The 17,714-nt window shown below is 34.0% G+C and overlaps 1 protein-coding gene across 1 annotated transcript in view; it reads left to right on the plus strand.

The window, feature by feature from the left end:
* Nucleotides 1-16,390, plus strand: part of LOC140441885 (ATP-binding cassette sub-family G member 1) — a 125,176-nt gene extending 108,786 nt beyond the window's left edge. Inside the window, exons 5-10 of the mRNA XM_072532862.1 lie at nucleotides 2,536-2,740; nucleotides 2,791-3,013; nucleotides 6,325-6,676; nucleotides 8,379-8,648; nucleotides 9,396-9,551; nucleotides 14,148-16,390. Coding sequence (XP_072388963.1) covers nucleotides 2,536-2,740; nucleotides 2,791-3,013; nucleotides 6,325-6,676; nucleotides 8,379-8,648; nucleotides 9,396-9,551; nucleotides 14,148-14,492 — 1,551 coding nt within the window. The 3' untranslated portion in view covers nucleotides 14,493-16,390. The remainder of the gene's footprint in view (nucleotides 1-2,535; nucleotides 2,741-2,790; nucleotides 3,014-6,324; nucleotides 6,677-8,378; nucleotides 8,649-9,395; nucleotides 9,552-14,147) is intronic.
* Nucleotides 16,391-17,714: the final 1,324 nt, after the last annotated feature.

Consider the following 17,714-nt stretch of genomic DNA (forward strand, 5'->3'; position numbering starts at 1 on the left):
GGACATAGTTATAACAAGAACTGGACCCTGGATCTATTTAATATTGCGAGTATAGCTGCAGGATCCAGAAACTTTGGGGGACAGCTAAAATAATAATGCTTTTAAAATTAATGCTTTTTAAAGCCAGGTAAGGATCTAGACTCACCCAAAATCTACCAACCAATTTCTCCACTATACTTTATTTTCGAGGTATACGAAATAATCATAAATCGCATAGTCGGCCAGCATCTCATACCACAACAAGCTGAGTTCAGATCAGGTAAATCATAGACCATCATACTTCTTACACTAATAATCTTAACTACATAGCTAAGCTTGCACTCAACATGCGTTGAGATATCCACCCTATCACCCGGATCTTAATCCATTTAAGCTTGTTTGGACGTCACTTAATATGTTTAAAGTAAGAACACCACTTATTTATTATCAGATGTTGCTCTCAAATTGTAAATAAAACTTCTGTTCTGATAGCTAATGGACTGTATATTACTTATTTACTTAACATTTAAAATATAAATATACATAGCCTCGAAGAGAAAACTGTAACTTAGATTCGCTCTTCGCTCTTTTTATATAATCACTTTCCGTGTGAAGCATCTTGCTTGCCAAATAATGACAGCGTTGACCAATACCCTTTTAATGTGACCTTACACGACCAAATGTATAACTAATGAGTTAAGGAAACTGTAGGTCCAATGTGGAAACGCAAACGGAAGACAAATAATTAATCTATCTTTGTCTATTCTTAAACCTTGTAGTTATTTTTTTGTCGCTGTTGTTTTAATATTTGTACTTTCTATGGACGGTGTAAAATATTGTAATATGCTCATTGCTGCAACACTATCTACAAAAAGTGTTTAATATTCACACTGTTTTTGGATTATATAATTACGTACCTGGTACAAAAACATCATCTTTTTTTTTTCATTAACCTCTTACCATGATAAATTACCTAATTAGCTAACACGAGGTGAATTAGAAAAAATATGGTCGTCAGGAGCGTCCGGTAATTGTGGAACATCGAAATTGACGGTTATTAAAACAATGTACAGTGTTATTAATAAAATAAATATGTTTCTGTATGCTTCATTCATAAATTGATCTACATGGTGTAACAAAAAAGTAAAATTAAGTTGAGAGCCCTGATTGCAATAAATAATTATCCCCATTATCAAACCAAATAAACCAAAAGATGATCCCTCTTAAATGACATATGCAGTCATCACTCTTAAATGTTTCGTAGTGGTTTCCGAATAGGTAGACCTACATAAGATAACCATATTGCGCTACAGACATCAGCTACTGCCTGCATAAGCATTCGCATATCTCCAAAAACTAATATAGTTATTTGGATGCCATCGTATTCTATTTGTTAAAGCCTACCCTACGAAACCTCACATGACTCTCCCTCGTTACACCATTTGACAGAGATACATCATTGTGATATGACATATGACTCAGAAACAAGACCTAACGCAGCCACAATACAAAGGCTACTGGAAACGGCAGAGATAAGAATACTGAGAAGAATTACAGGAAATACGCTGAGAGCTTGCAAGAGAAGTGAAGACATTAGAAGAAAATGTAACGTACAGTGTTAATCCGCCAATGAACAAGAAAAATTGCTTACAAATAGGAATGAGAAGTAATATATATATATATATATATATATATATATATATATATATATATATATATATATTAACATTGCGAAATATTTAACTTTGATATACAGGGTGGTGCTACATATGGTCCATCTTGCTTTATGGCATGGAAACGTGGACTTTGAAAAAAACATCTATCAACAAACTTGAAGCATTTGAAATGTGGTCATTGAGAAGAATGATGCGCATACCTTGGGTGGATAGAGTTCGAAACGATGACGTCCTTAAGAGAGCCGGCGTGGAAAGAGAACTCTTTGAATTAATTAAAAAACGCAAGATTGGTTACCTTGGGCACATATTGAGAGGAGCAAAATATGAAATACCACAGTTAATCCTACAAGGGAAGATCGAAGGTAGGAGAGGAACCGGCCGCAAACAATTATCCTGGTTAAGGAATATTAAAGAATGGACAGGAATACACAATACAGGCGAGCTGTGTCACGCCGCCAAGAACAGAATTCTAGTAATGAGATAGTCGCCTACGCACTTTGGTGTATGGCATGTTAAGAAGAAGAATACAGGGTGGATCGAACCTCAAAATGAGTACTTTCTTAGTTTTCTTAAATGGAACACCCTGTATTTTATAGGGTAATGGAAAGTTATTTTATGATACTTTATTATTTATTAAGCATTCGCTATACCTAACTACTTTAATTTGTTAGTTATTCGTGATTTTTTGTGCCAAACATTAATTTCAACAAAAATTAGGTGAAAGCGATAATATTAGAAACAAATTTATTATGTATACAAGCGACAAACGCATCAGATATCTTAAGATCGAATAAAGAACTGAAATATATAAACAACATTAATATTCAAGATGTATCTATTCATTCCCGACATCCTCCTTTATTATATTTCTTGTTTTTAGATTAACGAAATCCTAGACACACTTGGACTGTTGGATCATAAGAAGACAATGACAAGCGGGTTGTCGGGAGGCCAAAAGAAGAGATTGTCAATCGCCTTAGAATTAGTTAGTAATCCTCCAGTTATGTTTTTCGATGAACCTACTAGTGGATTGGATTCTTCATCGTGTTTTCAATGTATATCACTGTTGAAAACCTTAGCTAAAGGTAAGTTAACCTAACATCAGTTAAATCACTTCTAATTTGAATTTTTTAAGGTGGAAGAACTATAATATGTACTATTCACCAACCTTCAGCTAGACTGTTTGAAATGTTCGACCAACTTTATACACTCGCTGACGGTCAATGTGTTTACCAAGGTTCCACGTCATTCTTAGTGCCCTTTTTAGCAAGTCTGCAATTACAGTGTCCTTCATACCACAATCCAGCCTCCTATATTATAGAAGTAGCATGTGGAGAATATGGAGACCACACGAGAAAGTTAGTATTACAATTGTCTTTATGTAGAAATGTAGAATTTAAATCTGATTAATCCTTTGTTAAATTTTCCGTTTTCTTCAATATACAGCGTTGCTTAATTATTCAAATACTTTGGATGTAAAGCAATGTCTTCTACAATGATATACGATTATGTAACTCAATTATTTTCCGCCTTGGTCGGTTTTGTTGTTGTAATATTATATCACTAATTTTGTCTCTTAAATCTTCGGAATATCAATATTTCAAAGACTTTCGGTCATCCCATACTACTTACTCATGAGGCGTCTCATACCACTTACTCATTGAGTTTGTGAAAAGGTTTTTTTCCGTTAAAAAAGTGATCTAACATATTATATTCGCGCTTGTCATTCAACTTATTGGTGAAGATCGTTTGGTATCCAGTAGCTAAAGTATTGAAATATATACTAACTCCTATTTGCTTGTTCTATACAAAAATGCCATTCTGGTAATTTAGATTCCCTGTGACGGTCATTATTTTTATTTTCTCGATATTTATTTTTAATCCGTCTCACGTCTTCCCTTGTTATGGCAGTCATTACTTTTTGAAAGTCTTCAAATTATATAAAAAAGAAAACTCCATAGCTGCCCAGGATGTTCCTCTCATCTCATCATTGTGAGTTTCGAGGCAAGCAAGCTGTGCAGCTTGCTTAGTTTGAGGTTGGCACTTTTTTGCACTGATGCATATGTAATTGTTTTACCACCATTTTATAAATCCAATATAACATGTATGGTTTTAAACCTCACATTCACGAGTGCGTCTGACTACTATTAATGCAGAAACGCCTTCCAGCCTCGGTTTTGCAGGATTCCTCCAGCGTGGCCACGATGATATCACAGAACGCGCGCAGTGGTTGTTCGGACACCATCGCCGTCAATGCCAGAGACCTCCCTGATTGGGACGCAACATCGGCAGGGCATTGCCGATCTCTCATTCACGCACAATTCTCACGCATTCTAACAGTTTCTCACTGGGACTGAATTCTTCTCTCCCTTTTTTTCTCCCTGTTCATGTTCAATCTCGCCGCTTCTCATTCTGCCTTATCTTCTTGCTTGCTCCTAGCTACCTTCCTTCGGGTCGCCTTTCTTCTTGTTCCTTTCTCTCCAAGGTTCTCCCCAAATATCTCTGAATTGCTCTCCACCGATCTGACGACCTAAGCATCTCCTCCACCAGTTCCGTGACTGATTGCACCCTACTTCTTAGCTTCCTCTCAAGCATGCTACTCTTATCTATTCATCTATCGCATACCAATAGATTGTGTGAGACAGTATCCACAGTACAGGCATTTGTCATTTTCTACATTTCCAAATCTGTAAAGGTATCCCCTGAAGCAACCATGTCCTGTGATCATCTGCGTCAAGAAGTAATCCAAACGCCGGTGCCCGCAATCTATCCATCTTCTCAGATTAGGTATCAGCGACTTCAGCCACTGCCCCACTCTTCTCATCTCGTCCTATTCCTCTTGCCACATCATTATAGACCGCTCCCTATCTTCTTTTTTTTTTAACATTCGGTTGCTGTGTCTTTATTTCTTCTCTCGTATAATCTTCCTCATTCTTTTACTAGCACGTGCGTCGGAATACATACGGTGATAGCTCCCAACGCCTCGGCAGAGACTGTTCTGTAGGCACATGCCAACCTCAATAGACTCTTCCTATCTGCTCGGGTGAGCTGCTTTCTGTACGCCTTTTTTAAAGCTGCAGTACTCCAGACAGGCTCAGCGTAGATGACTATCGATTGCACAACAGAATGAAGGGCCCTCCTCCTCTCAGTTTTGGGCTCTCTGATATTGGGCACGATCCCCCCTCAACGAGGCGGATCTCACCGCAGCTCTTTGGGTCACCACACTTTCCGTTTTGACTTAGAGTCACCCCTACCTCACGCATTTCTTTGGAACCACTCTATTTCCTGCACATTCGAATGTTATGCCGTCCCTTTTCCTTGGTCCCTTGAGAACTATAACGTCGCTCTTACCCGCAGCCAGTTCTAGCTCATGCATTTTCAAACACCGTTAATGCAGTTTCTACTCTCTTCTATCTGCTGATTCCAATTAAGCCTCGAGTCTAACGATATCCCAAGATACTTTTTTTAAACTCACCGAATTTAAATATCTTAGACGACTCAATCCCTCTAAATTCCGCCTTCTGGTAAATTTCATGATTTCGGACTTTTGAGGGCTTAAGTTAAGTCCTACATTTGAAGTCCATTTTGTAACTACAGTCAGAACATGTTGTATTATATCTCTGAATGTGCCATTTAATTTGCCGTGGGCTAGGCACGATGACTAGGTCATTAACCCAGCACATAGTGCCTGTCGTTGCTGAGTCTAGCTATCAGCCCATCCATGACCAAATCCCACCAGAGAGGAGATACAACGTTCTTTTAACTTAGAATAACCTGTGCTTCTTCTTCCGATTGCTTTCTGTCACTCTATTCGGTCGTCGTAATATTCGTGTTCAGCGGCCTCTAAAACCTGCCAAGTAATGACTTTCGACTGATTTCGAATAAAAATAACATAAATCCCAAGAGACGAGGTCCACCCTGGGCACCAAGTAGCTCGAGGACCTTCGTCGTTATCATATTCGTATTCAGCGACCCCGTGTAACAAAATTAAACTCATTTCTGTTGATATATTCTTAGTTGCAAATTTTTCATTTTCTATGCACTTTGGAAATGCATTTTTCTTATGCACAAAATTCAATTTTCATTTTACCACCATGAATTTTGTTCACAAACTTTCCTGACACTTTCCCGAATCGAATGCAAAAGGTTACACAGCGATTCATCTTGCTGAGGAAAATTGGTAGGTTAACTGTTTTTAGTGCTTCTTTTCCTCGCCCATAGAGGTGATATTCTGATCTGATTACTACTCTTTTTGTCCGTCAACGTTTTCGTTGTTGTTCCTTTTAGAACTCTAATTTCCTTAATCTTACTAAACTGATTGTTTGTTGTATTAGTTGTAGTTCGTCTTTTTTTACAATTTTCTGTAAGCTCTTTTACTTTTCCGTTTTTCTTATAAATCTTTCTACTTTTCAGTTTAATTAGGAGTATATTAGGTGTTCCATTATTTCCGTTTCTTGGTTCCTTTTTTAAGGTGTGCTGACCACTCATCTTTGCAAATATCGATTCTACCAATACTTTTATTTCCGTTCTTTGTGTAGCTCGCGGTTGCCCATTAGGTAGTTCAAAATTAATTTTTCATTATCATAGGATGTTGTCCCGTTTTGCTTTGATGTCTATGATGCTCCTATCATTTTTTGTAATAATTCTCTAATAAATCATTGTTTTAAAGGTTGGTTAACGCTATAGAAAATGGTAAGAATGACATCCGAGATGCGGACCAAATAGTAGGTTTCAAAATGAACGACGGTTTGAATAACGCTTACCAATACGCCAAAGACAACTTGAACACCCTTATTGCTGACGAATTATCCAAAGAGGGCAGTACCCTAAATGGCAATAAAAAATCAAACAATGTTAACGAAGATACTGGAATCGATTCTAAAGATGTCGAAAAAGCTAATGTTGATAGTGCCTTATTAAACACTTCCGTTGTGGTTAAGCAGCCTAGATATGGTAATACGGAAATCCAACAATTTTTCATTATTTTAAAACGTGCGTTATTGTTCAGTAGAAGAGATTGGGTAAGTCCTTTTTCAAAATATATTGTTAATAATTGCTTCTTTTATAATTTGATTATTCTTCATCAAGTAAAAAGTTGATGAAGGTTAATTCAATCAGAAATATTTTTAATTGGATGTTGACATTGTATGTTTAAATGTAATAATTATAATTGTATAAATGTAATAATTGGTAGTAATAATTGGTTAAAAAGAAAAATGTCCATTAAGCTATATTTTACCCCAAAATTAACCTGCCACTTGCTTCTTAAACAGATATTTAATACACTGAGAATAATTATAAATTCTTTAGGTATCATCTGCGCTTTAAGACTCTCGCTTATCTACCTGTCAGCATTAACCCTTTAAACGCCGAATCATTAAAAACTGTAAAAACCGAAAGGCACGTTTTGCACGTATCCAGTAGCTGCGCCAGTCTCACTGACATGCCAGTGCTTGACTAGGACAGCGCTGGGCAGGCACGTCTACACGTATCCAGTAGCTGCCGCCAGTCTAACTGGCACGCCAGTTCCTACTTGGCAAAGTCAGTCGTTTGTTGTACTCTTTACAGGTACGCCAGCGACTGGAACGATGTGTTTACACGTGTCAACAACCACTGGCGCGGGGTTAGAGTAGACGCGGACGAAGGCCATTGGTAGACAGTGCTGTCATCTTTTCATAAACTTCGTCACCTCTATAACAAAGATTTTTTGGAATCATTTACTAAATACTTCTCTCATGACCCAACTTTTAAATTGGTTCTTGTAGCAGACTGGCAGAGAAAAGAAAAATGCTCTGGGATTTTTAGCTTTATCAAGGACTAACAAATCTAATTTGTGTGTTCCAGTAGCATTTGAACACGGCATAAATGTGATTCTATCTTAATTTATTTAACTACCTGGTGCGCTTTCTTCCTTTAGAGGATACGAATGTTTTGTTAAGTACAGTCTCCAATTGTAGCCTCCATTGTATTATAGATTTGGTCAGGAAGAAGACGGAGTTCTTCTCCTTTGACTTTAAAATGCTGGATAAATTGCTGCACCGTAGATTCGTTTGCTTGACAATTTTTCACCCGATATAGTTAACAAACGTCTGCCACAGCGCTTTTTAAATTTATCATACACCCTTAGAAAACATTATCAAGATTGGAATTATCACCTTTAATTTGAGCAGAACAAAGTACGATGGAAAAAATTAAATAAAGGTTTCAAAGATTCAATATGGAATTATGAAAAGTATGTGTGTGGCTGACGATAACATCGTGTACAAAATAAGTGACAGGTACACTAAGGGCACACCATGATCCATGATCAGTTAGAGGTCACAAAGGATCATAACACAACTTTTGTTTATAAACAACAAAACGAATAACCTTACAATTTATTCTAGAACTTTCACTAAATCTGTGAGGTTTTCGTGTATCAAAAAACAGAAAAGCTAATGATAATTATAACAGATTTATCAGTTTTTAATATTTTCCTGTAAAAAATTTATTAAGTAAAAGGCGATCTAGATATTATAGTTGACATATATGAGGAAAAAATAAGCATATTGATGAAAAAATAACTTTTCATCACTTTCAATTTACAGTTTATTGGGTAAAGGGATAATGAATAATATTTTATGATTAACTGACATAAAATTTTATTATTTATATTTATTTTTTTTTAATTTTAACTATTTGTATCTCTTTAAAAAATTAAAACTAATAAAAATCGTATTCCAGACTTTGATGTACCTACGTTTATTCGCCCATATTTTGGTTGGATTCCTAATCGGTGCCTTATACTTCAAAATTGGAAACGATGGGTCCAAAGTACTTAGTAATCTTGGTTTCCTGTTTTTCAACATGTTGTTCTTGATGTACACTTCTATGACCATAACCATTTTGTCCTTCCCACTTGAAATGCCAGTTTTGTTAAAGGAACATTTTAATCGATGGTATTCGCTGAGGTCTTACTATCTGGCTATAACGATATCAGATATGCCATTCCAGGTAAGGTAACAAAATCATTTGTAGTATTTTTTACTTAGTGCTTAGTTATTTAATTGAATGATGTAATATCCATACAATGTTCTCTAATCTTCATATTAGTAAAGGTGATAGGAGAATTTAAAATTGTGAATATATCTTAATTTTAATATACAGTAAACGCCCTCTTAACCGACCATGACAGGACCTGGTAATAGGTCGGATAATCAAAAAGTCGGTTAAACCAAAAATATTTAAACCCATCCTTAGAAAGACATTACATATGTAACTCTATTAAAAATATATATATATATATATATATATATATATATATATATATATATATATATATATTATATATATATATATATATATATATATATATATATATTATGATCTATAAACAAAAAAGTAGTATGTACATACATATATGTAATTCACATGACACTTTAAAAGACGTAGTTTAAAGAAAACCTTTCTACATAGGCTATGTAAAGATGCTATTGCAATTATCGTTCAAAGTTGATGTAGCCAAAAAACTAGAGGACCAGATACAGGGTTAATAATCGTCAATGAATTCGTTCAATACAATTTGTTATGTACAAGTATTTTGAATAAATTTAACTATGGAATTATTGCAGTTTCCTAAGTAAATTCCTTGATTAATTTGGATATTATTTAAAAAAATTCTTTCAATTTTATAAGAAAAATACTTTACACTTGAGCAACATTAGTGTTTTTTATTTTTAATAATAATTAATTTTATTTTAGACTATCTTCTGTATCCTTTATGTAACAATAGTATATTTTATGACGTCCCAACCCTTGGATCCCTCTAGATTTGGAATGTTTTTACTGTCGTCCTTGTTAGTATCGTTTGTAGCCCAAAGTGTTGGACTCGTAGTAGGAGCTGCTATGAATGTTCAGGTAAGTTTTGCTATATATTAATGAAATTGTATGTGTCTATTTATATTTCTTGTCTAAATACGTTCGTCACACATGGCCAACCAATACTTTTACAAAACAGGATAACTCAAGTTATTATAAACCTATAATACAATTAAAAAGCGACAATAAAATAGAAAAGAAATAAACATGAATGTAAATGTCAGATAAGATTAAATTTTTTCATTCACTATTAAATTTTTCTGTTAATAAACCACAAAAATTATACTTAAAATTGTATATTTATTGTCGTTTTGACTTCCACACCGGAAATCGATCTCAAAATGAAAATAAAGGAATTAAGTTAAATATTATGTTTGTATGGGATTAAGCTACAATTAATTGTAATGAAAATTACATTTTATAATTACTATTTGACGTTTCGCTTTTCACTCCGTAATGTTATAACCAATAGTTGTTTGGCAGGTATTGTTTTCCAATTGACGGGTGACTTACCTGGTCTCGATATTGTAGGCAAATAGCCATGCTTTTAGTTGAAAATTCTGATTTCAGTGTTTGTACTCTCAGGATGATATATACTCGGTTCGCTGATCCTAGTTCCAACTGTCTAGTTAATTTAGTAATTATTTTTTGCTAAGTTGATTAAAGTGACTGACAGTGGTCATCAACAACAACTCACTTTCTTTTTTGTATGTGTTAATCACAAAAGAGGATACAGGATATGCAACCAAAGTTTACAGAAAACCAAAACACATCAACAGATATGTAAATTACCCCTCAAACCACAACATAAACATCAAAAAGGTAGAGCCCAAAACACCTGCCCTAACGGAAATGCATTTCAGAAAGAACAAAAAACCTAGTAACAGAGGTTTTAAGAAAAGTCTAAAGGCTCACAAGAAGATATTTAAAGATGCCAACAATACCATATGTAAAGGGCTTATCATAAAAATTCAAAAGGATAGGAAATAAGTATAACATCACAATAACATTCAAAACAACCAATACTGAGATCTCTTTTGTAGATCGATTATAGGGAGAAACTTGAAAATATTCTGGACTCACGCAGGGTTAATATGGGAACTAAAAAAACGGCTGGGCTTGGTATAGTAACGTCGAACGTTTTAAATTCAAGAAAAATTAAATTGTGACAAATATTGTAATTGGCTGAATTATCGTTACGAACGAGATAGGTAATATTTAATAAGTATGGTACATGCATCGAGTTAGAATCTATGGAGAAAAACGGCCTAGGTAGGCGTGGCTAACGATGATACCAATATGGCGGTGGGATCATGGCCGGACTCGATAATATTAAAACTACTATAAAAATATGACTAGTTATTCAGAAGATTTAATCATAATCTAAAAAAGTGCAATACATTTTTAATAAACTATGATTAATTTATTCCGCGGTAAACACTAAAAACACGATATATTATACATAAAGATAAATTTATACAGTCAAATACTATTAATTTATTCTCTGAAGTACGGGCCATTACTTTGTTTACATATTTGTATACTAACCTGTAAAACATTATTCCTGAAGATTTTTTATTAACATTGCTTCTGGTACTGCAACTACGTTGAGAACAAGAAACCATTATTATGCACTATCACAATATATTATTACAGTTTCTATAAAAGTATTCTTCTTCTTCTCGTGCCGCTCCTAGCGGAGATTGGAAATCATCATGGCCACTGCGACTTTGTTAGCAGCGCGCCTAAAAAGTTCAATCGAACTACACCCGAACCATTCACGTAGATTACGAAGCCACGATATTTTTCTTCTTCCCACACTTCTTTTGCCCTGGATGATATTTCTTAAAATTTCGTACTTTTCACCTCTCACAATGTGCCCCAAGTATTCCATCTTTCTAGTTTTTATCTCATTTAGAATTTCGCATCTTTTGTCTAAAGTTTGGAGTACTTGCGTGTTAGTGACGCGGTCCATCCATGATATTCTGAGAATGCGTTTTTTGTGGTCAACTGTTTTAGTGTCCAAGCCTCTACTCCATACAACAGGGTAGAAAAGACATAACACCGCAGCATTCGTATTCGTAACTTTATATTGATATCATGATTGCAAAAGAGTTTGCGCATTCTATTAAAGACTGATCTAGCGATTTCTATTCTACATCTAATCTCTTTTGTTTGATCAGTATCGTCTGTGATCCAAGCACCTAGATATTTATAACAGGACACACGCTCAATCGTTGTATTGTCTATTACAAGATTAGCTCTGATGTTCTTTGATTTCGTGATTACCATAAATTTAGTTTTTTTCAAATTAATTTTCAAGCCGTAACTGTTACAGTATATATTGAGACTTTGAACGAGATGTTGTAGTTCTACTAGCGTTCCCGTTAGGAGAACCGTATCGTCAGCATACCTTATATTGTTGATCGTCTCACCATTTATTATCAGACCAAGATCTTCTTCCTCGAGTGCTTGTTCACAAATAGCTTCACTATACAGATTAAATAAAAGTGGCGACAAGATGCATCCCTGCCGGACTCCTCGACGGATTTGAATTTCTTCTGTTAGCCTACCCTCAACCTTCACATTTGCTGTTTGATTCCAATATAGGTTGCATATAATTCGAATATCTCGGCTGTCTATATTTTTCTTTATTAGAATTTGTCTTAGTGGTTCATGTTGTACTTTGTCAAAGGCCTTTTCGAAATCAATAAAGCAGGTGTAAATTTCTTGGTTCATGTCTAAGCATCTCTGTGAGAGAACGTTCATTGCAAACAGAGCCTCCCTTGTCCCCAGCCCTTTTCTGAATCCCATCTGAGTGTTACTGATGTCTACGTCTAATTTCCTATAGATCCTATTATGGATTATTTTCAGGAACAGTTTTAGAGCATGACTCATCAAAGCTATCGTACGATATTCGCTGCATTCCCTTGTATTTGCCTTTTTTGGCAGTAGTATAAAAGTCGAACGGAGCCATTCCCTAGGTATTATTCCAGTTCTATATATTGTGTTAAATAGATCTAGGAGTATTTTAATAGATTCATAGTCCATAAGTTTGAGCAGTTCTACGGGAATTTCATCAGGACCGGGGGCCTTACCACTTTTCGCTTGTTTGATTGCTAATAAAAGTATTATAAAACTAAAAATATTCGAAAAACAACAAACGTAAACAAACATAAACGATCTGTCAAAAGTGTCAAAACAATCTTAACGATATGGCCGAAGTGAGGTCGTTTTTAGTCACGTGATGCCCTCTCCATAGATTCTAACTCGATGGGTACATGGCTCAATTGTCATTACGACTATAACTGGTAAGGTTAATCTGTCGAAAAAATTAATCTACTGCCGATTGGCAAAAATACAATACTTATTAAATTGTTTATTTGCATTTTGGGAAGGATTTCTAAACTGGAAGTCCAAGGGTCAATAAAATATATAATTTTAATTACAATTATTGTTGTTTCTTGCCAGAAAAAGTGGTCAACGTAAAAAATGGCACAAAAATAGCTTCAGAACCATAGTCGAGGTTTCCAAGATGGCGTCCGATAGCTAAATCGCAGTTTTAACAGCGGAACTAAATAAGCTAAAAAAGCAGGAACTAATTGACGTAATAGTGAATTTTTAGTTACCACTGTCAAGATCTAATCCTCAGTTATCAGAGTACGTTAATAGATTAACACAAACAATGCAAAAAGATATTAAAGCATTCGATGTTAGACATAAACCAGACGATATTGTGTGTGGTCAGTGTATAAAGACAAACAACGAACTATGTAAAATGATTCTACGAAAAACGTACGGAGGAGCAACAAAATTTAATTTCTTTATTAAAAGATAAATATAAAAATTCAGCCATACCCATACTAACGCCATCTAGCGAAAAAACTGTAAATAAAGCAAGCCCGAGCAACTCGGGTTCTACCAGTCAAGAACCCATTAAATTGCGAGTGATAATGCCAAGAGTGATAAATAAAAATAAAATAAAAACTATCTAAAAACAGGTCACTCATCTTGGAATATCCAATCGAAAAAAGAAAACAAACACAAACCCATTAATGGAAGCAACGAATCTTCTACTGTAAACACTATTTCTAGATAAGGTCATGTACATGTGTCCCGCATAAGTGTTGATATGAAAGCCGATGATCTTCTAAAATTCTTGGGTAAGACGGTACCCGATATTACTTTTGACTGCGTGAAATGGCATAGGACTGACAAATACTCTACATATAACGTATCTTTTCCCTGTAGATTGCGTTTTTCAGATAAAAATTGCCTTAATTATAACTATTACAATATTTTACCAAAAAGTATTAAACAGCTAAGCTGTAATAGTTTCGAAACCGTTATAAAAATTATCTTTTGAAATATTGCTTTTCCTGTTCTGAAGAATATATGACTCATTGCAGAACATCCACTGAATTGCTTACCTGCTGACTTTGCCATAAATCATTTTCTGTCTAATATGTGTTCTTGTTCGTGATATTTTTAAGTTACGTTTTATATTCCTTTTTTATATAATATGTATTTTTGAGTTGCTACAAACAATTTTTGTATAAGTAGTTAAATAAATAACCTGTAAACTCTAGTCACATTTATTGTAAAGTATTACTGACTTTTTTTCTTTATTTTCAGAACGGTGTATTCTTAGCTCCAGTAATGTCAGTACCATTCCTTCTGTTCTCCGGATTCTTTGTATCATTCGATGCTATTCCCATCTACCTTCGCTGGATAACGTATCTGTCCTACATCAGATACGGATTCGAAGGGACTGCGCTTGCCACATACGGTTACAATAGACCAAACCTGGATTGCTTCGCTCAATATTGTCACTTTAAAAAAGCAAACACAACTCTCGAAGAGTTGGACATGGATAAATCGAGTTACTGGTTCGACATTATGGCTCTAGTTGTGATATTCTTCTTTTTAAGAATTTCCGCTTACCTGTTCTTGAAGTGGAAACTTAAATCAAATCATTAAGTTTAGGATATAATTAATAATGTTAAATATTTTTTTATCCGTGGTTTTATATAGAAAGGACGCAGGTTGTACATTGGTATCTTTAATAATGTTGTAATATTATGTTATATAATCAATTTCTCATACCGAATTCCAAAAATACAGCTGTTCTTGCCAGAATTGTACTTAGCAGCTACATTTTTACCTTCTGACGCATCTATAAATAACGTGATGCCTAGAATTAAACCTGTGTTCTTTTATTTATTCAGCTTTACATACTGGTGTCAAGGATATTCCAATAAAAAAAATGGCCTTCATCGGAGACGTTTCATCATCTTTAAATGTACTATTTTCCTAGTCCTAGTTCTATTTATATTTTCCCAAACGTACTATAGTTAAACTTTTATGTTTTATACAGAATTTATTATTTATAAACTTTTTTAAGTCAAATGATAATATTTGATGTTTATTAGCACCTAAAAAAAGAAAACTTGATTGATTCAATATTTTACGAAGGAAACAATATTCTTTAGACCTTTCATTAATTTGGATATACAGGTTACGATCTATTTTACTCTATATGTCAGATGTCATCATATATCAAATGACCTAACCAATAAGTTAAGTGCATACAGCAGGCATTTTTATTAAATGTTCTTAAGCGTTCTAATACTTTAAGATTAAGAGACAAGTAAATGTAATATTTGTTTTCTAAAATTAAAATCAGGAAGGCAAAACTTCACTCTAGTGCACTACATAAATATTTACAGAAAACATAACATTTTGAGGAAAAACGTTCCTTCTAAAAGAGTTATTTTTTATCATTTTTGGATTTAAATAACAAAGTGATTATAGTCTTTTTGTTAAAACCAGCCTTGTAGCGCTGAGTTATATCCTTTCATTCTTCTTAATTTGAAAATTTAAATGACTTTCCTGAGATTCGTAATCTTGCCGTACGTTTACCATGTTTCCGCATGTATATAGTATTTTAGTGTTGACTAGCTTGTGTACACACCTTCATTCCACTGTGAACCTGTTTAAAAAACGTAACTACATCTGTTGATGAAAACGAAGGTCTACATGTACTGTAACAATGTACTACCGCTGTAAATTAATTAAGTCAATTAAAGGAAATCACTGTTTCCTCTAAAGGCGTATGATAGATGTGACTTTCAAATGGATTTCGGTAAACTATTTATTTATGCGACTATCTGCTGTGCAAAGGGTCGATAATTTGGTATTTCTTTTAAAGAATCATAAATATGTTATAAAGAAATTTATTATACACGTATATTTATAAACATTTTAGAATTAAATTCTTATCTACTGTTGTAATGAGTGCCTATTTTCATTGGAACATCCTGTACATGTTATACACGACGTAGCTTATAATTTTGATAAAAATTCGGGTTATATATTTAGGAAATATTCGCTGCCGTAGATTTTTATACTCTTTTTGAGAATTTATCTGGCCATTTAGCCCACTCGGCAACATTAAATATATGTATACTGCATCCCCATATTTTTCGAAGTAATTTTTAAGAACTATATCATATATTTGTACTTAGTAATACAAGTCAATATTCCTCGTTAAATATGAAAATAATTATATGATAATATCAAGTTACGAGTTTCTTTACTACGTCCAAGATTTTTTACAAAACCATTTAATAAAACCAAATTAACGAATTTCTTGTTTAAAAAAAAGTACTGAATCTCTTAAGAGGATTTGTTTGAGTGAGGCACTATATTTTTCTTGAGAAAAAATAAAAACGTTTTCTTAATATAGATATATGAATATTTTGTACATGTAGAGATAGATTTACTAACTAAATCAAATAGAGGTAACTATGGACAAAGATTTTGTATGTGATGGTGTAGTGATTTATATATTTTAGTAATATATCTATATAAATATTTATTGTTTTTCATTTATTTATTTATGCCCTAATCTCTAAGTATTGTTGTCATTGTAAAAAGTAAGGATTTACAGTTTGTTTAGTATATTTATGGGAATGGATTAAGTCTGAGAGATTCCCTGAGTCCCCTATTGTTTAACCTGATTATGGATAAAATAATAAAAAAGTAAGAACTAAAAAAGGATACCAAATGGGAGAAAAACAACTTAATATAATCTGCTATGCAGGCGACGCAATACTACTCTCTCAAAGTAAAGATAATTTATAACGTATGCTGCACCAATTTAATATAAACGCCAGAAAATTTAACATGTTAATTTCCCCAAAAAAGACAAAATGCATGGCTATAACAGCAAATTTACTAAGATGTAAATTGGAGCCGGAAGGTCAGATAATAGAACAAGTGATGGAGTTTGAATATCTAGGTATCACATTATCTAGCTACGAAAAGCTCGAAACAGAAGTGGAAGATTAAGTTAATAGAGTAAACAGAACCGCAGGTTGCCTGAATGAAACAATATGGAGAAATAAAAATATCGGGAAAGAAATAAAATGCAGAATTTACAAAAATCATCAAACCAATAATGACATATGGAGCAGAAACACGACCTGAAACAGAGAGGACAAAAAGGATGTTAGAAACAGCAGATATGAAAACACTTTATGCTAAGACACTATGGGACAGAGCTAGAAGTACAGAGATATACGACGTAGATGCAAGGTGGAAAACATCAAGAACTATAATAGAATGACAACTAATAGTGTAGTAAAGGCGACCAGAGACGGTTTCCCAATAGGAAGACGACGAAAATGATGGATAATAAAAAAAAATATCAAAAAAGCTCCAAAAGGTAGACCTATTACTTTATGCTAATTCGGACTGCTGGATGTAAACAACCATTTTATGTCCACAATTTATCTCAAAATGATTTTTTTTTGACTTAACACGTTAATCGCCCAAATGAAGCAAAAAATATTCCACCCTCCATTCCACCCAGGCTCAACTTAGTTTTTCTAGTAAATCATTTGGTTTTTACACTGGCTATGATGTACTGTCTGTTATAAAGCGCTACGTTAAAAAAATTCTCTAAAAATGTATTTTGAAAATAACACCCTACTTATGCGTTTTAGATCCCCTGACGACCGAGCGCCAGGAAACCCGAATATCGGTTGTCATCTTTTTCGAGTTCTAGTAAGTCTGTGTGCTAAAATTGCAGATGATTTGTTGAACTGCGGCGCGTAATAAGGTTGGTTGTGAATATAGAAAATTGTATTGTGTTTTGGGTCGTAATAAAATGGCAGAAAGTTACGAAAAGGAGTAAGC

The sequence above is a fragment of the Diabrotica undecimpunctata genome, chromosome 5 (genome assembly GCF_040954645.1).
Source record: "Diabrotica undecimpunctata isolate CICGRU chromosome 5, icDiaUnde3, whole genome shotgun sequence".
Classification (NCBI taxonomy): Eukaryota; Metazoa; Arthropoda; class Insecta; order Coleoptera; family Chrysomelidae; genus Diabrotica; species Diabrotica undecimpunctata.